The sequence below is a fragment of the Orbicella faveolata genome, unplaced genomic scaffold (assembly GCF_042242905.1).
Source record: "Orbicella faveolata isolate gen_17 unplaced genomic scaffold, um_ofav_v1 contig_35, whole genome shotgun sequence".
In the NCBI taxonomy this organism is placed as follows: Eukaryota; Metazoa; Cnidaria; class Anthozoa; order Scleractinia; family Merulinidae; genus Orbicella; species Orbicella faveolata.
In genome coordinates, this window is record NW_028301564.1 from 258,089 (window position 1) to 279,406 (window position 21,318).

General features: G+C 39.3%; 2 protein-coding genes across 3 annotated transcripts; one reads left to right on the forward strand and one right to left on the reverse strand.

The window, feature by feature from the left end:
- Positions 1-520: 520 nt before the first annotated feature.
- Positions 521-21,125, reverse strand: LOC110056703 (uncharacterized). Its single transcript, XM_020763216.2, has 20 exons — positions 20,952-21,125; positions 18,665-18,875; positions 17,917-18,110; positions 17,613-17,774; positions 17,139-17,282; positions 16,685-16,807; positions 16,331-16,453; positions 15,897-16,031; positions 9,354-9,437; positions 8,275-8,358; positions 7,243-7,314; positions 6,897-7,028; positions 6,527-6,607; positions 5,924-6,052; positions 5,253-5,375; positions 4,673-4,795; positions 3,884-3,994; positions 3,156-3,279; positions 2,642-2,778; positions 521-1,868 (listed from the first exon to the last, which is right to left on the reverse strand). The coding sequence occupies exons 1-20, from the start codon at positions 21,016-21,018 to the stop codon at positions 1,624-1,626; spliced, it is 2,604 nt and encodes an 867-aa protein (XP_020618875.1). The 5' UTR covers positions 21,019-21,125; the 3' UTR covers positions 521-1,623.
- Positions 11,235-15,120, forward strand: LOC110056705 (LIM domain only protein 3-like). Of its 2 annotated transcripts, XM_020763218.2 has the most exons (3): positions 11,235-11,493; positions 11,823-12,039; positions 14,234-15,120. In XM_020763218.2, the coding sequence occupies exons 1-3, from the start codon at positions 11,490-11,492 to the stop codon at positions 14,466-14,468; spliced, it is 456 nt and encodes a 151-aa protein (XP_020618877.1). In that variant the 5' UTR covers positions 11,235-11,489; the 3' UTR covers positions 14,469-15,120. The 2 variants fall into 2 exon arrangements, 1 of the variants encoding a protein (XP_020618877.1); XR_016202205.1 differs by lacking the exons at positions 11,235-11,493; positions 11,823-12,039 and adding an exon at positions 13,148-13,721 and having other exon boundaries at positions 14,234-14,371.
- Positions 21,126-21,318: the final 193 nt, after the last annotated feature.

A 21,318-nucleotide genomic window follows, 5' to 3' on the forward strand; every position in this document is an offset into this window, starting at 1 on the left:
GTATTATCTTTTTTTAGTTTCTGCCATGCTGCAGCTGTCCACTTTGTCATATCTTATTTTTATTATTATTATTATGTGATTTTGGCAACACTGTATTGTGATTCTATTTAAGTACAGAGCATCGGCATTAAATTAAAAATTTCAATGAATATATGAAGGTACCTGTGTTTCCATAAAAGGATGGCAAAACGCTATTTGTTCAATTTAGTGAATATTTACCTATGATTCAGAAAAACAGAACCTGTTTGAAATTTTAGGCTAAACAGATTCTTGCACAGAGGGGGTCTTACTGGCACATTTTAGCCTGGCAGGTTCTTAAAATCTCGGTTCTTACTCGCGTCTTTTTACTGTAAATTAATCAGCAAAATTAATGTAACAAAGCACAGATGTTAATTGAAAATAGGTTGTTACAAGAGGACTTCCTTGTCCTCTCTCACAAGATGACGAGTCCTCGCTTCATCGGAATAACATGACTTCCTCTTTTCCAACAAAAAGGTGATTAATAAAGTAAAAACAAGCATTTGATATATTTAAAATAATAGTTTTATTTCTCTCGGTAACTTTAAAGGCACGACTGCAAAATATGTTTCAATACTGACGCCATACATAAGACGGGATACATAAGAAGTCCTCATGTAAATTAATCTTACATACATGCTCAGATGTCTCTAAGCCAAGAGAAGATCAAGGTAGAACTTCTTTTGCTCTGAGCGAAGGTCTACAAATCCAAGAACATAAATGGTTATAGAATTCTGTCGATAGACAAAATTAAAGCTTCTTAAAATACAGCTTCTTTGGTCTCTTGTGAAGAGTTATTTTATGATATCGTATTATTGTCACGCTTTGTGCTCGACTTTATGATGTGAATTTCGAATGGTTTCCCGTTGTCTCTTTTTATTCGAGTTAAGGGACTTCAAACAACACCAGGGCCCTCAGGACTACTGTACTAATGCCTTAAGTAGGGTTACCTTACGAGACACACTGCGCCAAAACTGTAACTAATATCAGATGGAACGCAATATTCAGGTTTTTGTACTTCAAGTCTACCTCTGTGTAGCGAATACCACATGAATGCCAAATATTTAAAAGCTTGTTTCCATTAGCAGCGTAAGCAAAGCTTGACAATCTTTTATTCACCTCGCTAGGAATTACTGCCACGTAAACTCATTCATGAGTGTAAGTGCAGTGAATATGGAAATTTGTGTTTCCTTGTGTCTCTAATTGTGTTGTCAAAATTATGATGCCAAGTGAAAAAAAAAGGATTGCATTCGTTTTGGTATGGTTATGTTACTGGTAAAAACCAGCCTTTACGAGGTTTAAAAAAGAACTGCGCCCAAGTAGGAAATTTTCATTTCAGAAAATTTATTTTTTCCAGTGTGAAAATTATTAGTAAAGTATTAAAAAAAAAAATCATTAAAAAATATCACTAAGTTATGCAACAGTAATATTAACCCGTTTTTAGTATTTATGCTTACTAATTCTATTACGTTAGTCATGTCCTTTAGCTCCTTTGTACTTGAGGTTGAATTTACAATCTCGGGCACGCTTCTCTAGTAACGTTTAGAAAGACCTACTGCAAACGTGATCACGAACCTTCACACCTGTGTTTCACGCAGAGGCCAGCTAAAAGTCGTAACGCGATACGAACACAAACATCCTGTGCACGAAGCGTGACGCCAAATCGCCAGTCTCGAAATCAGTGACATCTCCGCGGAATTCCAGCAAGAAAATCTTGGGGCCTTCGATTCGTTTCTTGCTTTTGATGTATGCAATCACCCCGTTACTCTCACCTTTCGTGTCTATTTCAAAGTAACCCTCTTCGTTTCCACGATGAAAGTAAAATGTTATATTCGGGGTAGTCCTGTAGCCTGTAGCGACAAAACAGAATGAAGAGTGACGTTATTTTCGGCTCAAGCGGATAACACGTATAAACAATATCGATGTGAAAAAAAACCCCAAAACAGACAAGTAAACAAAAAGTCGAGCTTTCAGCTACGGACGAAATAATAACAATGAATTTTAGGAAACCGGAGAGGACTACGAGCTGATCGGATTTCAGAAACCCGCTGATAGAGTCGTGAGGAACACAAGTAAACAGACTTGCGTCTCCGCACACTTAACTCTGCACTCGCTAGAGTTGTTTGTTGTCAAACTCATTAATAATTCATCAAGCTAAAACAAAGAAAATCACAAGCGTGAACGAGGTTGGATACCCGGTCTTAATTAGCAGAGATTTTACTTCTCCGTTTACTCCTTAGTTTTTGTTTCGATTGAGAAAATATATCAAACACTCGAGACAGTGTTTCATCGGCTATCCAAGGACCTCGAATTTCGTCAAACATACTCCGGTGCGCGTTGTGTTTTCAACTCTCTTCTCGGTGTTTGGATATCCCGATGAAACACTGTCTCTCGTGTTTGATATATTACTTGAAAGCGTCCAAAGTTACAAGCATCTCTTCGTCTACACTGTAGTGCTTTCTGATTGATTGATTGATTGATTAATTAATTGATTGTCTATTGCGCGCAAAAATCCAAACTTGAGCTATAACTAATCAGAGAACTACTTAAATCTCTGACAATAATTTAAGTTTTCGATAGTAAGATTACATGACTCTCCAAACCCCTCAAATCTAGCTCTTACCATAAGTGACAATACGGTAGCTAAAAATTGTCGACGGTGGATCGTTGCTGCGTAGCTTGAACGTCCACAAACTATACCTCCGCACCTTCCTACTAAAGCAGGCCAGGTCTCCATCTTTGCAACTTCGGTCGCATCTCCTAATCAAAGATAATAATAGATAAGGCCAAGGGTTAGGTCTGCTTCGATCTTTGAGGGATCGGAGAAGCTGGTCGCCTGTTTATATGAATTTCACGACAAAAAACAAATTTACGTTGTTGCTGGATCTCTTTCTAGGGGTACTCAATAATTGCTTCATTGGTACGTCTCTTTTGCCTTATAACTTGAAAACATCCCCCTCCTCCCACCCCTCGGTAATACGAAGGGACGATGTCTTGACTAGATATCATGACAGTCTTGACTCGGGGCATTCCTGTTTTGTCTATTACAATGTCCGTTGAAGTTAAAACGTATAAACGAAAACTCTGTAGAGGAATGGTACGGCAAGCAAGAATAAGGTAATTATTTTATTACTTACGTATCAGAGACTTGTTCGTAGTCTGAAGGACACGTCATTTTAGCAATGCACCTGTAAGAACCGTATGTATTGAAGCAGAATTCATTGTCTTTGCACTGAGCCCCAGCTTTGCACTCATCAAAATCTGAAGCATGGGAGAAAACGAGTGCGTTATTCTGTGTTTTCTCAACTCTATTTTTGAGAACTGGCTCTGCTTCTGAGAACTCGCTGTTTTCGTTAGAGTATTGGAGTTGTTATGTCGTTGTTAAACGGGCAATGTGAATCTGAAAATCTGCGGTGCCCCTATATAACGGCTCTCGGTAACTCGAATAGTGACTGCCATGGTTTCAGACGTCTTTCGTTCTTTATTTTTAAAGCGTTACCACGTTTTTTTTATTTTTAAAAATTAAAACGTTACAATTATCTCAGTACAAGATTATTACAAACAAAAGGCTACTTACAATACTTGAGTAGATAATTACACACACTATAAAACACAACAACATAACGAATAGTCATAGCTTTGCAGTCTGGTCTCATGAGATTTGAAGGAATATTTCCCTGAATGATTCTTAAGACGTTTACGAATACGGAGAAAATGGATCGGAGGATAAAGGACTTTTAAAAAAGTAGAGATTTAAAATTAGATAGATAGATAATTGATAGATTGAAAGAATACCCCCACATTTACAGTCCTCATTTTCTAGATTTCTCGCCAGAAGTCCAGCGATTTGGTCTGGTGCTCTTACCTGAGCAATAGTAGCCGGAAGAGTTGTAACCGCTCGGACAAATGCAACGAAAGCTTCCACCAGTGTTTAAACAACGGTAAGCACATTTAACTGAGTCACATTCGTTCCTATCTGCAGGAAAAGCACAACATGACAATAACAATTTAGTGTCAGTAGGCTGAGTCTACAATGAGAATGAACCCAGTGAATGTTGTTGTTTGGGTATTGCCGACTCAGCAATGATGTGCTTGTTTTGTAAGTTCTGTATTCTGGAGGGGAAATTTCACATTTTATTCCAACGGCCAATGAAAATGTTGAAAGCCGTTTATATTCATGGTTGCGTTTTCCGGCCACGACTCGACGCGACAAAACCCACAAACTCAAAACCCAAACCAAAACAGCAATCTAAGTATGGATTAAAGGGATATACAATGCCTTCTTGTGCTAAATGACTTGAGACTTGCGTGTACAGTGATACATCAACTCTCTGGCGGGATATTTCACGACGTTGCTTAAATAGAGGTTATTAAACGGCGGCGCGAAGATATGAATTATATTTTAGAGTGGTAAAAATAATATTTTACGAACAAACACAGCGTGTAAGTAAACGTTTGTTCCAAACACGGGAAAATGAAAAAAAAAAAAAAAACGGGAATGACGTCATCGATATCTTCATCAGTGAGATTATGGAGTGACGTATTTTCCAGTAAAACACTCGTGCCAATAAAATAACAACTATTCTTCTTATTATGTTATTATTAACGTAATAAACTTTAGTTTAAATATTTGCAGAATTTGAATCACTTTTACCGTTACAAGTTCGTCCGTCGGAACTCAGCTCGTAGCCCCGTCTACACCGACATACAAAGGACCCCAGGGTATTTTCGCAGACTTGGGAACATCCAGAAATACCTTTAGTACACTCATCTATATCTGTTATCAAAAAGGAAGATCATTACATTAACAGGCACGTGGGTCTGCAGGGAGTACTGGAACCTCAGTTATCAGTTCAAATTTTAACCAATCTCACAGCTACCAGTAAATTTTCCAGATCTCAGATCTCCGCTATATCAGTTGAGAAAAAAGTAATTTCTCAACCTCTTTCCCAGGGTCTTTCATCTTACCGGCCCCTGGAGCGAGAGAGGAGAGACTCTGGTTGGGTCTGGTTACGTGTCTCCCAGAACCTAGGAGATGACAATTAAATTCAGTGAACGGAGGGGTGACTTAGTAGGAAGTTTGTCTATACTGAGCCTACGGTAGTGCGAGATGTGTTGTCACCAAAATAAACTTTGAAAATGTTCAGACACGTTTGTTCAGTTATTTGTTACATTCTGCTGTCATTTGCCGTAACAAATAGTCGCGGCGTTCAACATTATCTGCGATGTCTTACCTCTGCATGTTCGTTTATTGGGCATCATCTCAAAACCCTTCCTGCAACGACAGACAAATGAACCAGGTGTGTTTTGACAAATCTGGCTGCAGCCTGATCTTCTTTCATTACATTCATCGATTTCTGAAGAAAAGGGCAAAATGTCAAGAATTCATAATCTCTTCCGCGTGTTGTTAGTTGTCACATGATGCCTTTTTTCCATACCATACCGCGACTTAGTCCAGGATGGGAAGTTTTTTTTAAAGCGGGTAACACTCTCTTCCTCTCCTAGCATCACGTCCAGTAATGGGCACCGATTTCTATTCAACAATTAGATTATGAGCTCGAGATTTCTATTGCGTGATAGTTGATGAGGGCGCAGCCCGAGTCAACTATCACGCATAGAAATCGAGAGCGAATAATCTAACTGTTTTAGTATAAATCTACTGGTCGTTCAAAACTTTATCTAAATCCTCTTCGCAGACACTTTGAAAACGCAAGAGTGGCCGCAAGTATGTTAACTAGCGCACAATGCTAGGCTACTCACTATCTACAGCAGAATAGATAGTGAGTATTGTAGACAATCAGAGATTGAACAGCATTCGTGATAGAACGTTGGTAGATTTATGGTAATCTTGTGTGGAGTATTACATATAGATAAAGACCTATCCTAAAAGCAGGCACTCACACACCTTCACACCTATTGGTGATAATGCTCCGTCGATATCCGTCCTGACATGTGCAGTAGTAACCACCGGGATAGTTTTGACAGCTCTCATCTGCCCGACACCTGGGCGGTGACTCCAGACATTCATTAATCTCTGGTAAAAATGGGAATTCAACAGCAAATAACTGAGAAAATACTTCAAAAGAAAGTCTTGAAGTTGCGGACACCAATATTTCTGAGTGACCGACGCGAAGTATTGGCTACCTAACTGACTGACTGACTGACAAGCTATCTACCTGCCAGCCCGACTGTCTGGCTGACTAGCGGTCTGACGAACTGACTGTCTGTCTGTCTACTTGCCTGTCCATCTGACTGACTGGCTGCTTGGTTGTACGCCTGGCTGAATGACTGTCTAACTGACTCCCTGGCTGACTGATGGCCTGACGGACAAACTGACCGTCTGTCTGTCTGCTTACCTGACTGTCTGACGGATTGGCTTCCTGGATGCCTGGCTGGCTGAATGACTGTCTAACTGACTGAATGACTGACTGGGTGAATAAATGGTTGGCTCCCAAGGTTATAATGACTGACTGATTAGCTGTCCTTGGTATCTTACTGTAACACCAACCTTTGCAGTCAGCATTTTTCTGGTCAACAACTTCACATCTGTAGCCAACGGGGCAGGGTTTAAATGTGCAGGGGTCGATACCTACAAGAGAGAAAACAGGTTAAATAAGCATATTAAATACTAATACAGAACAAGGAGTACCATAAGCATGCAAAGTGTTCTTCTTCTTAACTCACTACTGAAAAACAAAGGGCATGGTAAACACTGCTTCACGTCTAACGCTTACCGAAAGGAAATATTTCCACAACCAAATTCTTCCAGTTAGTTATATAACATTACAGAAATATGCACTGGGTCATAAAAATCTCGACGGCCAACGAGAAAAAATGGTCTATAATAGCCTTTAGCAAGTTCTTTGTCAAAAACTTACGCTCGCATTTTTGTGTCTGCCTGTTTCTCCGGAACTGAGCGCGACATCTGCAGCTGTAGCTTCCATAACTGTTCACACAGATCTCGTGATCGCCCGTGCATTTCCTCGGCGTAATTCTACACTCATCTATATCTGAAAAGCAAAGACAATGGCGTGACTTACATGACGTAAAACGCGGCCTGGGTTTGTACTTAGCAACCGATACTTTTGCTTGTCTTGCAGTGACTCTTCTGAAGAAACATTTTTCTGGCGACCAAGACGGGTTCAGTCAAGAAATTCAAGCAAAAGGGTAGTCTTCAAATTGGTCAAATGCCCTTTTGTACTGGATAACAAACTTCGCCCTTACCCTTACAACTGTAGGATCTTTCTGCCGGCTCACACTTAAGCCCTGATCCACAATCCACGTCTTTGCATGGGTCTAAAATATAGACATAACAAAATAACGTGAAATGAAGCAATGTCCATCGTGCTTGTATACTGTTTAAAATCGAAGCAGTTGCAGAGAAGTCTGAAAAGAAAAACATTCAGAGCACCAGTGGGATTTAAACCCGTATCCGCCGCGTAACCGGCACGATGCTATACCAACCCAGCAATGAAGCCACATATTATATAACTTGAGAACTGATTTAACATTTAAAGGTTAAGTTTTGTGTGCTTCAATGCAGTGTAATGAAGGTTCAATACTAGCTCCAGTTTGTGAAGTACGAAGCGACTAGAGCAGCTAGGACCTGAGGTTGTAAAAATACCCCCAATTACAATGGAAATTGAATCTATTTCAATAGCTCAATACTTGAACTGTTTGAGGAGAGCGCTTGCACTCACTATCAATTTTAGGACCTCCACTTTGCAATCTCTGTGTGCGCGGTTGCTTTGAAGGAAGATCAAAACTGCTTGATCTGTTTAATGCTTTTCCCTTTGGTTGTAGCATCAACAGAAACTGATATATAATGAGAGAGACTGGGACTGAATGTGTGGTAAAATGTTTATTGTTATATAACTGGCGTTTTTCCCGCTACAGCACGCCCATTCATTGGCTAGTTCATGGTCACATGACATCTACCAATGAAACTGTTTCCCACCAAATGCCATAAGCGGGCAGCATTACGAAAACTATGACGTCAAACGGGAAACAGCTAAATGTTACCCGCGAAATGTTGACCGCTGTTGCACGTCATTTGTCAATAAAGTGATTATTTGTTTTCCACCAGTTTGACCCATTTGTTTTGCTATACAACAAATCACTTAATGACTGGTCCCTTGGGGAACAGTGAATTTTGATTTCCTCGACCTCTTCTCGGGAAACATTGAGGTTCTCGGGAAACAAAATTCACTGTTCCCCTCGGGACCAGTGATTAAGTGTTTTAAAAATGATGTGTACCTCGACATTCGAATGTCCCTATAAAGTTGAAACACACTTCGTTTGCTTTGCACTTTGGGGGTGACAGTGAACACTCATTAATATCTAAAGAAAAAACAACAAAGATTACTTGTCATCGTATTGAGCGCAGTGATCAATTAGACAGTTAAACGCTTCATGCGTCACTAGTCTCAAAGTACATCTTGCGTTTTACAGTTAGAATCAAAACGTCGTCGAGTTCTCCACGAATATCAACTAAAATACGATTTTGTCAAGATAGGATCGTATCTTATACATGTTCACTGAACTATATATTAGAAGTATTAACCAACACACAAAGAACAGACCCAAGAACGCAACGCTACTTTCGGCTTCAATTGCCTTAAATTTGAAAGACTTTGAAGCTGAAGGTGCTAGAGGCTTGTAAGATAAGACGCAAACCAAAGAGACGATAAAACCAGTGGATAACTTATACTAAATTGAAACTTCTCCGTGTGATTTCAGCGTCCAAATCTTGATCTGGTTTCAAATCTAACCAAAGGTATTTAGTAAATACCTTTGGTTAGATTTCAAATCAGAGCATTTAATTTTATTTGTTATTGTATTAGCTTCATCCCTTACTTCACCCGCACTCATTAAACCATGAAAATCACAAAAAAGTAAAGTGGAAAGCTAGGTGTAACTAAGCGCGTCGACCACTATAAACAACAACATTTGAGCATTTGTCTCTTTAGCCCAACTAAGCCCAAAGTCTCTTTAGCCCGACTGGCTTATAACCGTTGAACTACACACACGCTCCCCCCTCCCCCCGCCCTTGATGAGATCTTTGTCCATCGCAGCCGGGTTACTCCGTAGCATTCTCACGGGTTGCCCCAAATATTCGAACTTGTACTGCTCGAGTAGGAGTCTGCACCTCCCCCCAGAGACAAACATACATTAAAATAAATCTACTTCAAAAGTAATAAATGACCGCTGGACATGCCTCTCTTTCGCTCCTGAAAACAGTATTGTGTGTGCAATGTGAAGTAAAAAAGAAAAACATCTAAAATGGTTTGTCGTTACTGATAAGACTTACATCGGAATATTTGGTGTAAACCTACCTTGACAAGGACGTCCTGGGCTGTTACGATTGCAAACAAAGCCATCCCCGCATTGGATTCTGTCGCAAATGCTCTGAATCTTGGCTGAAAGAACAACCATAAGTAACAAAAGAAAAAAAAATGTCAATTGCGTGCTAGGTGCAACTTCTAAATACAAGAGGAAAACATCTCGTCGTTAACTAGAACTTGGATGCCCAGAGGAGAGTAACATTGTCTGACAGTGCAAGAACTCATCATCTAATTGACCAGCTCATAACATAACAACTTTGATCCATTTCAACAAAACGCCGTTCCGTAAAATGCAACCTGCACATGATCTGTTTATTAACGTTACGATATTTATGGATTAACTTGTTTGAAAATATCAGAGGAGATAACTTATTACTTTCCCTTCATTCCAGTATTTAATGAAAACCCTTAGGACGTGTGCCTGTCGGCTTCTAAGAACGTTCTGACAAAATATCGAACTTGTCATGCTTGTCCAAACCCGCTGTGGACAAGAAAGAGGCGTTGTTCTCTTTTGTCTTTTCCATGAGGCTATACAAAAGGAATTTCCTTTCTGCGCAGAAGAAAACTGTGGTACACGTAAGTAAATCTTTATTTTGGGCAATATTTTTCCGAATACTATCAAGAGTAACTGTGACCGAAATACTCCGGAGAAGATTCGCTTTTAAAGTGGCCTTGAAATTTTGAAGCTTGTACCAATGTATAATTAAAGAACATTGAACGTTTTAGAGCAAAACGTATTCTGGTTAACAGATATAAACCGTATTAATTCAAAATAAATTTTGAAATCTGTGTTGGTCATCTCAAAAAGATAAACTATCAAGACTCGAAGAAGAACAAGAGAGCAAACTTTAAAGTAACGACGATATGTGACGCTATTCACCAGACCTGCAAAATGGATCGAAACTACCAATGAATAAACGATTTTATTTGTCTTCCTGGATATCACTGAGAAGAAACTGCTTAAAAGAAATTAACTTTGATTGGTCGTTTCGTTCACGTAAAGATTAGAGAATTCTAATTTTTTTTTAATTCTGAAAAACAAGACGAATCACAAAGGACGATTACTGTTAGAGCTTTGGCAGAAAAAAATGAAACTTCTGCTCAGAAAACGCAGACACTATTGTTGGCGTTTACCAGTGATGTTTTAGTTATGATTTTAATTTTGGTACCCGTGTAGCTTTACTTGTGGCAAAAAGATTTTTCCAGTTCCCACTCACGTTAAAAAGCTTATTATTCTCTTCATAATGGGCTCATTTAATATGTCGCTCATATCGAAAATACAAATAAAGGCTAGAAATGTTCTCCGCCCCCAAGCTCTCAAATATTAATCCTACCTTACGGATAACAAAATTGCTTTGCAAAGAAAGATTGAAATGCTCTCTGTGCAAGAGTAGGCACCATACAAAATAAAATTAAAAAAATCGCAAAATTGATAGAATGATTTTAATTTTGGATCTTGACTGGGCGAAAGGTAATTATGATTTTTTCTGCGACTGAAAGTGTTTTACGTAAAATGTAAAAGGAAGCCATTAGTGACACAAAACAAAACTTGATAGTAATTACCTTAAAGAATTTGCATGCAAATTGCGAGCAGATGGCCAATTAGCGACCATTCTCATATGTTGTGGGATTAATCTAAAAATTATCGTATTTTTCTATTCTTAAAACCACACAAAAATCGTCTTTTAAAAGTCTTGCGCTGCCATGTGTGTATCTCGATTTCTTGCTATCTACATCATTTTAATCCTCCTCTAAAATCGAAGAGGAGGGCCAATATAGATGAAAGAAATGCAAGCTTGGTTAACCCCTTTATTTCTAAGTCGCTTATCGCATTTGATAATTACGATGATTTCTTTTCCCTGCACATGGATACCTGTTTTATTTGGCCCATTTCAGCCAATAGAAAGAGGTATGTCATTAGAGGTAATTGCTTGGCCGAATAACAGTGTTTTTGTTATTTCGCCGCCAGAAATCATTAGCGTTGAACACGGCGGATGGAATACCAGGCGACAATGAGTTTCAAAATCATTGCAGGTTGAGAGTGGTCAGTACTTACACTGTACGCTCGCTCGAGGACATTTTTCACCGAGAATAGTTTAAGACGAACCTTGAGGTTATCTGACAGTTATGGGTATGTATGTGCTCGCCAAACGTCAAGGCAGATTTGGTTTACTTTCTCTGTAGGCATTTTCACGTGGTGGAATATCCCGTGTAACAAGGAATTAATTCTTAAAAGCACGAGACAACGTTGAACTAGGAAATATCAAGCACTGTAGCAATATTGATAAGTGGTAAAGTCCGTCTGAGATCAGCACAAACCATTTGATTAAATGTCACTTTAAATCGGCTAACCTTAGTACGAGCCGTCGCCTTTACTTGTACTTAAAAAAAAAATAAAAATCTAAGCCGGTTATCGGTAATCCACGTTAATCACTTTGCTATCTTTATTCATTTCTCTAGCCGCGGAAAACGTAGAGCTTACAAAGCAATCCCAGACGAGACATCTTTGCAGTGGATGCAAAATGCCGATAAATGATCGCTATTTACTGGAAGCCTTGGGATTATACTGGCATGAAGGCTGTTTAAAATGCAATTGCTGCGAGTGTAAACTCGGAGATATAGGTTCAACGCTCTACAATAAAGCCAACCTCATCCTGTGCAAGAGAGACTACCTAAGGTCAGTGTTTATAGTATTGCTTGTAGAAATATTCGTAGACTGTTAGAACCCAAAGCGTCGACTTTGTTTTGACTCAAATGTCACAACACCGACCAAGCTAATTCAAAGCCAGTTTATTCTAATACATCCTCTTAGAAAAGCTGATTATAAAATGAGCACGAAACAAAACAGCGCTGCGAGCCTTGAAAAGCAAATCAACCTGTCGATTGATTAGGTTGCACTTCTGCTTCCAATTTTGAAACGATTTAACTGAATACCAAAACATCGAACATCGATTCTACTATACCATCAGCCAGCAAATAACAAGTTCCAAACTGAAAACAATTCTACATAGTTAAGGCTTGCAACCCATCCTATTACTAAAGCGCCGATCATGATGAACCCGCCAGGCATCTAGTAGACGGTACCGCCCCTCTATTACATGGTTTGGTGCGAACCCGTTCACTGAGAAAATACAGGTATAAGTAACTCCCTTGATTGTGGTTGTTTTTATTTTTTACTGAAAAACATAACTTCGTATCTCAGGATATCACCACCATCTTAAGCGAAGAGGTGTGGTGTGTAATTCTCTAAACTAAACAGTCACCAACGAATAGACTGCAATAGCCTGAGTAAGAAAATCTAAACCAGTACAACTTTTACACTTGGCATGTGTTATGCTCTGTTCCTTGTGGTCTGAAGTTTAACCGGGAACTATCAAAATTGTAGCACACAATAAAACTGTCGTCTTCTTCTCCTTGTATTCCGTTCAACCCTGTAAAAGACAACTGGTCGCATACCGTTCCATGCAGAGAGGTCATTTATGACAACGATAACAAAAAGAAATGTATAGCAAGTGGCAGATGATTTCACTGTTAGCTTGTTTCGTTATCTAACGTGGAGCGGGTTAGTGCTGGACACGGTTCCAAGTTCAAGCCCTGGCTGAATTCGTTGTGTTTCTCAAGCAAGACACTCTGACACCAACCTCGCACCATCCAGGAGTATGGATGCATGCCGGACCAATCTGAACGAAATCCACGAATCTAGCCGCGTAGAAGCATACGGAAACATATATTTTTCGCGCTAAAAATAATGAGCCATGTGATTTCCCCGACTTGATCTTCCCAATTTAAAGAGTTTTCGAACTCTTTTCTGATTGCGTTCGAAGAACGCAAACCTAATTTTGGCCTGTGGCTTTCCAGAGTTGGTTTCCCTGTGCACGGTTATATGCAGAAAAACTCCACATTCCTGTAAGGACACCAAAATGGCCACCCCGCTTGATTTTTGCAGGGGCATGTCACGGTCAGTAAACTGGTACTGTTTAATACTGAGACATGTGATAAGACATGTGGCGAACATGTGAGCATGTAAGCAGGCCATGCGAGCTCGACTTTGCGCTGCTTTCTTTGACTCTTTCCATTCAGGCGCCGTGGGCTTCGCTATTTTGTGCTCTCAGCGTTGGATATTAGTGAATATAAACGCTTCGATGGTAGCATTTATCGAAATCTGAGGGTATTGTCCTTGTTTATTTTGTATGTTTGGAATGTCAATGGTGGGAAACCAGCTATATTTTGACTGCATTTGTTGATTAGTTCCGGTCGCGACAGATACATGTGGCTCAATCTTTATCCGGTCAAATACTGTTTGGAATCGGCGGAGAAAGATCCTTGAGAGTGTGCCTGAGCCAAGGAACGGCAAATTATGTAAATACTGTTTACTTTATTCATCAGGGGAAATACTCGAATCAGTCGCACGGGGTTTGTTTACGCTGACGATAAGCGGGCACACGATTACAAATGTTTGCTTATATTTGTGCTTCCAGCTTAGAATAATGTATATAAAATATACTTTTTCAAATTAACTATTACACTTAAACATTACCAGTTAATGTGAGAATATGAAGCACGAAATTTGAGTATACGGAAACTGGCGCTGTCACGCAACGAATCAAGAAATCATAGTTAGTACAGGGACCTCTTAAACTGGCATGGACTTTGCGTGACTATGATAATATCTGTCTGTAAAACCTCGGTTGTCGATGAAAAACGTTGATTTTAGCAATAGACAGAGGTTGAAAGTTAGTTAGTGAAACCATTTATTTAAGGTATATATATTAAAGTCAAGGCGTCCGAGTCGAACGCACTCTCATAATCTTTGATTACTACTAGTATATTACACCATTCTTATTCTTTTTGTCTTTTTGTCTTTTTTTCAGGTTGTTTGGGATCCCTGGTGTTTGCGCTGCGTGCAACAAGTCAATAGCCGCGTTTGAATTTGTAATGAGGGCCGGGAAAAACGCTTACCATATCGAATGCTTTTCGTGCCAGATCTGCAGACAGAGGTTTAGAGTTGGAGAAAACTTTCATTTTTACAACAATAAAGTCCTTTGCTGGGATCACTACAGACTCGAGAAGGAAGAAGACAAAACCAACGAAAATTCGACGATATAAACAATCACTGGATGAATCAGATTAAATTTTGATAAACATTTCAAAATAAAAATGAGCGATAGAAATTTTACACAACGTTTCGATGTCGTCATGACATCATTATCAAGTGACAAGAAAATAACGTTTCAACAGTGTTATATATGCGGTGAGAGGTGTGATTGTTCATTAACATATTTGTTTAAACAAATAGTTTCGAATCGAATCCGCTAAAATACACTAGACAAAGTGGATTTACAACAAATAAACAACAATTATAAATGAAAGAAACTCGATTTAAATGATTGAAATGTTGTCTCAGTACAGACAAAATATCACAGTTATAAAGCAATATATCTCACTGAATATTGTGCTGATTGCTGAGAACAAAATATTAATTGTGATGAAGAGTCACATTATTTGTAGAGAACCTTATTTTTTCTACAACACGAATGAAATAAAATGAGAGAGAATATAATAAAATGTTGTCAAAAAATGTTGTAAATAGACAACAAAAAGAGTATAATTACCTAGTAGATATTTATCGGATTATTTGATCATATTCATATGTTAATTGAAGCAATATAAATTTTAATTAGTACTTACTATTATTGCTATTATTAGTGGAATGACAATGACGCGTTAATTGTGAATAAAGTATCAATAATACTCATCAGTGTCGCCTCTGCTCTTAGCAAACTATTTCTCTTTAGAAAACAAATGCTTGTCATTCGTTTTCGAAAGTGAAGTCATCTCGTCAAGGAAGGCGACTATTCAGAATAGGTTTTCAAGAAACTTCGCCTATAATCTTGGTAGAGATTATTATTTGCCTGCAATCAGTTTTTATTTCTGTGATTCAAATTTCTTCCTTTTTATTCTGTTGTCGTCTTGTTTGTTTTAATATTGAGGTGTTTATAGTTGCCCTACATTACCAAACTTTGTATACTGGTAACGCAAGCGAAGACATTCGTCAATTGGTTAGCAGAATTCCCATATCGATCGTAGAATATAAAAGACTCCAAAAGATGGGATCAAAAGAGAATTCAGCTATAAGCGTCTCTTTGTTTCGAAATTAAAAACTGCAATAGCTTACCCTCTCACAAATTCCAGCTACAGCAGCTGTTGTATACCGCACCTGAGACTTATTTGATTTTGTTTATCACGAAAGCAATGAGAAACAACAAGTCATCCACAGTCCGCTTGCTGACAAATGGCGATTCGGTTTTACACTGTTGCAATGTAATCTGACGGGAATTTTCGTTTTGTGTTGTTTCGATTTCTCTTTTCACTACGGTTTAAACAAAGGCTTCGTCTATAGTTTTCTTTAGGAAGAAGGGCGTGTTCGTATTTTTTCTTTGCATGCAGGACATTTCCACGCACACTCTACCCTATCAAATCATCAAACCAGTTGTTTGCTTTACAAATCTTCTTTTTTCCTTGAATACCACTTACGTTTACAGGTCCCATCGGCACCGAGTTCTTGTCCAGAGGGGCATGTAATCCTGGTACACTTGTAATAACCGACCGTGTTCTCGCACTGTGTCCCTCGACGGCAGGAATGTTGTCCAGTCGAGCACTCGTCGATATCTAAGCATTCAAAACAGTGTAGTCAATTGACTGGAATCCGTTTATTTCCGCCTTCATCTCCAGGCTCTCCGCGGCGTTCCAGGGCGTTTAGATGGCGGAAAGGTCGCTTTGGGACCCATGCGTGCGTGGCGGAATGGGAAAATGAGCGGACTGTACTCACAGTGAAAAAACGACAATTTTGTTTGATTCAGGCATCCTTCATGCTTGGTTTAAACGCTGAAATAATCCTGATAAGGCAGTTTTCTCTTTCCTGTATTAAAACGATTCCTACTGTGCACCTTAAAATAGGTAAGTCTTACCCTCGCATTTGTTATTCCGTAGTTGTAGTCCTCTTTCGCATTCACAGCGATAAGACCCGGCGGTATTGACGCAGCTTGAGTTCGCAGGGCAGCTAGCCTCTTTTGTTTCACATTCGTCTTTGTCTGTTGATATCAAAGAACACTCATGCAATAATGTGTAAGTTGCCAGCAAGGAAACACATGATTTACAGCACTATGAATATATTTTGGCTGGTAAATAAATTTTCCAATCTTGACTTTTTGTATGAAACATCCATCGAAACACTTTGAATAACATACGCATTTAACATAGAGCTAGACGGATTTGCAAATTTTGGAATCGTCTTTAAACAAGCTTCATTTGTAGACACTGACCAACACAGGATCTCCCAGAAGCTTCGTAGCCTCTCCTGCAGGCACAGCTGTAAGATCCATCATTATTCACGCATGTCTGTTGACTGCCACAGCCGTGTTGTCCACGCGCGCACTCATCGATATCTGTTAATCAAAGAACCATATAAAGTGTAACCTTCAAGTTAGGTCCAGTTCGATACCGAAAATACGAATATGGAATACGACCTATTGATTTTGGAGTCATGCCACGTTTTACAAGGAAATAATGTAATTGTGGTAAAGAAGTAACGTTTCAGATTGATCGATGATTGGTTACTAAGTGAGAACGTCACAATTTAGCAAATTATAGGATTAGGTCTCGTGTAAAACACATCATAACAGAAGTAAAATACGTGCCTGGTTTTAGTTTTCGTGTTAGAAGGTTTGGAAACGGGAGAAGACTTCATCATGTATATTATTAAAACATTCTACCCACCTATACATCTGCCGCCCAGCTCTTGTTCTCCCAGTTTACATGCTGCCGCAGTTTGATTGTCACATTTGTAACTACCAGCAGTGTTAATACACCGTTCTAAAGGACTGCAAACATTTTTTCCTCCTGCCTGACACTCATCAATGTCTGCAACAAAAGGAAGATGTTGTATTGGAGTCTTTCCTTCAGGAAAGTGGTGTATGTTTTGACACCCTAATAACCTTTGCCATCCGACAATTGCCTTCAATGGAGATTCTGTACTGCCTTGGCTAGTTAACCAGGGGTTGTCTGTTAGTTAATTTCGTCGGAATTCATTGAACCAAACTTCAGTTGCGTTGGTAATTTTTAAGATGCGTTTCAAAACTTTTTGGTTATTCCAATATTTTCCGGTCACGTGGAGCAGTCTTTCCATTTACGTTCCAACCAAAACATCCCGAAATAAAAATAACAGCGAAAAAGAGACTAATGTATGGCTACCTTTACAAGACACTCTGTCAGGTTGTAGGCGGTAACCGTCACGACAGCTGCACTGTGCGCCTTCAGTCGGTGAATCTTGACACTCTTGATCACAGAAATTGTCGGAACATTGCGGTTTCCGAGACTTGATCGTCGGAATAACCGTAGGTATCTTTACCTTGCCTGTTAAGAAAATATCAACATCTCTGTTGGACAATCGCGTGTATAAAACCGTGTACAAGCAGCTGCGGCTTAAGTTATTTTCTTGATAGAAATGCTAAGTAAGTCAACAACAACAAAGCCCACAAATGAGCATTCTTCTCACCACTGCAGCATTCGCGGAAGGCCTGGACGCACGGAAAGCTAAAGTTGTTTGACATGAGTTCAGGGAACTTGGCGGTAGAACAGGAAGCGTAAGGATCCGCTTTGGCTTTGATTCCCAGGGAACAGCAGTCACAACACTCGCGGAAATTATCTCCACCAACGAATGGTCTGAATGTATCGCACGGCTGCCCAAGGCTAAAGAACAGAAAAAAGTTATCCTCAAAAATGATTCACCTGTGAAGGTTTGTTGTCGATTTAACCACTAATAAGAAATGTTTGTAGATATTGTGATAAAATATGTCTAAAATTACACGGAACAGTCCCTCTGCAGCTGAGGATCACGTAGCCTTTTAATGAATTTTTTTTTATAGACTGCAAAACAAGCGTTTTTGGACGTTTTCGGAACGGGCGCGAAGCGCCGTAAGCGCGATCCTCGCGTGTGAAGCGCGCGAGCCTCACACGCCCATTCTCGCCGTTTTTACATTCGCTTCAGACCTTTCGTTCGAATATTGACCGTCGCCCGCATTCGCAAAAAATACGGCTGTTTTGCAGTCTATATTTTTTAATACTGGCTATGATTTGAAGAATATGAAAAATAAAAGCAAGCTGGTGAAGTATCTGAAATATTTTAGATGAAAATTTCCAAATTTTCGGCGAGAATTGCCTCTTGAAAAAAATAAAATATAGCTGACCGAACTGCTCCAAAAATGTAAAAATTACTACAATGGAAAATTGTAATAATAACTTACGTTGCCTCATATTTTCCACTCTGACAACTCAACTTCTGCATTTCTTTGACGCAGCAAATTCTCTCAGCATGTCGGCAGATAAGACGATCACGCGGGGTTTGGAATCTTCGACGAGACAAATCATCTGAATTACACGAAGTGGGATCAGCACTCTTCTTGGCTTTTAGGCGACCTTTGGAACAGCATCGAACTACCCAGCTCAAGTAAGTGGCTGCCAGAAAAACGAGCGCCAAGTTTACCGTAAATAAACGTCGTAATTCCCATAAACTATCGTTAAGTGAAGGAAAAAAGGTAACTTTGTTCTTCGAATCCCTGAGGAGCTGTTTTTTTACTGTGTGTCTGCAGATATTTCGAACCCCCGAAAAACATTTGAGAAACAAACAAAAGAACGAAAAAAAAAAAAAAAAAAAACTGACCAAAATGAGTGAATAATAAATCTGAATAAACCCAACAAAACTGTTCAATTACCCGTGCGGTAGACAGTGTTGCAGGGGGAAACGCGCTCTCCCTGCCGCGTCCCCCGTCTCACACCCGCACGGGGATCAAAAATTCCCGCCAATTGACCTCACACAGAGCCTTGCATTGCTGGAATAATAACAAAGGCGGGGCCGGGAAGGAAGGGAGGAAATGTGAAGGGAATTCTAATTAACATGTCTGACGGGAAATCGTTTAGAATTTGATATTCCAGAGAAAGTATCCACATTTGCAATCAGGGTTTTTAAAATTGGTTTTTAAACTCCTAATTTGCCGTTTTCAGTTTCGCACTGAACTACTTATGGCATTGCACAATATTCATAAGAATGCCGATGGAATTAGTTATGTCACTGTAACTTGGGTAATAAACTTGTTTTTGTATTTATTTAGATCTTGTTACATCCTCTAGCAGTGCGATGTCTCGTGTTTTCCGTATCGCCACTGGAAACCCGAATAAATCTGTACAGGATGATGTTTATCTCTGAAGTGCCCCACTTGTAACAAAATGCTCGTCTTTCATTTACATACTTACAAATGAAACATGACCTTAGAGATGGAATACGAACAACAATACGATTTGAACAGAGCATAATACAGATATCAGATATTAGAAGCCGCCATGTCTACGGAGGCAGGCATTACTTCCCTGGTTGTGCGCTTTTTACGCCCTATTGCAGGCCTGAATATTAAATTCTTAACATTATTTGACAGCTTCATATCGATCAATACGTATTCGAACACGTTGCAGTTTCAACAAATTCGTTAATTCGTTAATTTATTTATTCATTTATTTTTATTTATTTATTTATTTCTTTTTTACTTTTCTCTTCTAGTACCGTTAGAAGGCAAAATCTGAGATATTATCTCTGATTAAAATAGCCAGCATTTACCATACCTCTGGAACAGCTCAAAGCAAGAAGCATTAATTTAATTGCCTACCCTCCTCCTCCCGCAGGGTATGTCGTCGGGTTTGGAATCTTCGTACTTAACCTGAAGGAAATTTTGCTGCCCCCTTCAGACCTAAATAATCCTAATCTCGCAGATAAGAATTTCAAACTCTTCAGTTAAAAATCTTGAAGGTTATAAAAACGTTCAAAAAATTCTCTCCATTGCAAAATTGCAAACTACGGGAGGAACTCTTTCCAGAAGAATTGATTTCAAGTTAGATACATCCCATCCGCGAGAGGACAGAACATAAACGCCACATGCATCGGAAAGCATTCGATGGTTGGACGTGGCTGTCATTTAAGCGATAAGAGAACTGAAAATTACTTTGCCGAGAAATCACAATGAACAAGGAAATACGAGTATTTATCAACCTGGGTTATCACATCGCACGCCTGCCATGTCATTAGATGGTTGATACACATCGCTTAGAAAACCATGAAATACGGCAGTATTATAGCCATATAGACCTATCTGGGATTTTGTATGTGTTGGTTTGAAGAAAAATTATGAGCTACTTTGCTCGAATGGAGCTTGTGCTTATCAATAAACACCTCATTGTTTAGATAAGGTCAAACGAGGACGGCTGCCAAATATTTTCCTGGTGCCTGTACTTGCAATTAAATTGTGAAGGGAATAAAATTCTCACGTCCTCGCGTATGTTTCAACAGACGCAGCATTTAAACCTCTTTCTGCTTCATTTCAGAACTCCCTAAAGCTTTCATTGTCGCTGGAGTTCGTGACCCGTAGATTTAACTTCAAAGTGATAGCTCCCCGCGCGAAGTGAAGTAAATATCAAATGAGCACACACATCTGACTTCGATCTTCGCTGATGGCATCCTGTGGAATAAAGCGCCCTCAAACTTACCTTGGACAATGGAAATGCAAGCCAATGAAATAACCAAGAGAAGCAAGATCTTCGACGCACGAGCCATGTTTGCTAATATCGCTTCTAGAAACTTCCAAACGCTGCGTACAATCAAGTGTTGCGTGCGCGCGAAGCTGAGACATGTAAGTTATCCAAAACTCACTAAATAGTAATGAATGAATGAATAACTCAGCTAAGTGGGTATCGAAAATTGTGACGTCACGAAACTGGACACCGTAAACATACATCGGATCTCCTTTTGTCAGAGGTAGTTTGGAAAATAAGGAATGAGGGAATTTGGAAACGGAACCCGACTACTCAGAACACCCGGAATCCTCGAATGATCAAAAATAATGAATTATTTAAA

Excerpts from the sequence above, each read along its gene's own strand:
- LOC110056705 (XM_020763218.2), top strand. Across the intron at positions 12,040-14,233 it reads TGCAAGAGAGACTACCTAAG|GTTGTTTGGGATCCCTGGTG; the intron begins GTCAGTGTTTAT and ends TCTTTTTTTCAG.
- LOC110056703 (XM_020763216.2), bottom strand. The coding sequence starts at position 21,018 with ATGGCTCGTGCGTCGAAGATCTTGCTTCTCTTGGTTATTTCATTGGCT. Across the intron at positions 16,454-16,684 it reads TTCTGGGAGATCCTGTGTTG|ACAAAGACGAATGTGAAACA; the intron begins GTCAGTGTCTAC and ends TGATATCAACAG. Across the intron at positions 6,608-6,896 it reads GCAGACACAAAAATGCGAGC|GTATCGACCCCTGCACATTT; the intron begins GTAAGTTTTTGA and ends TCTCTCTTGTAG.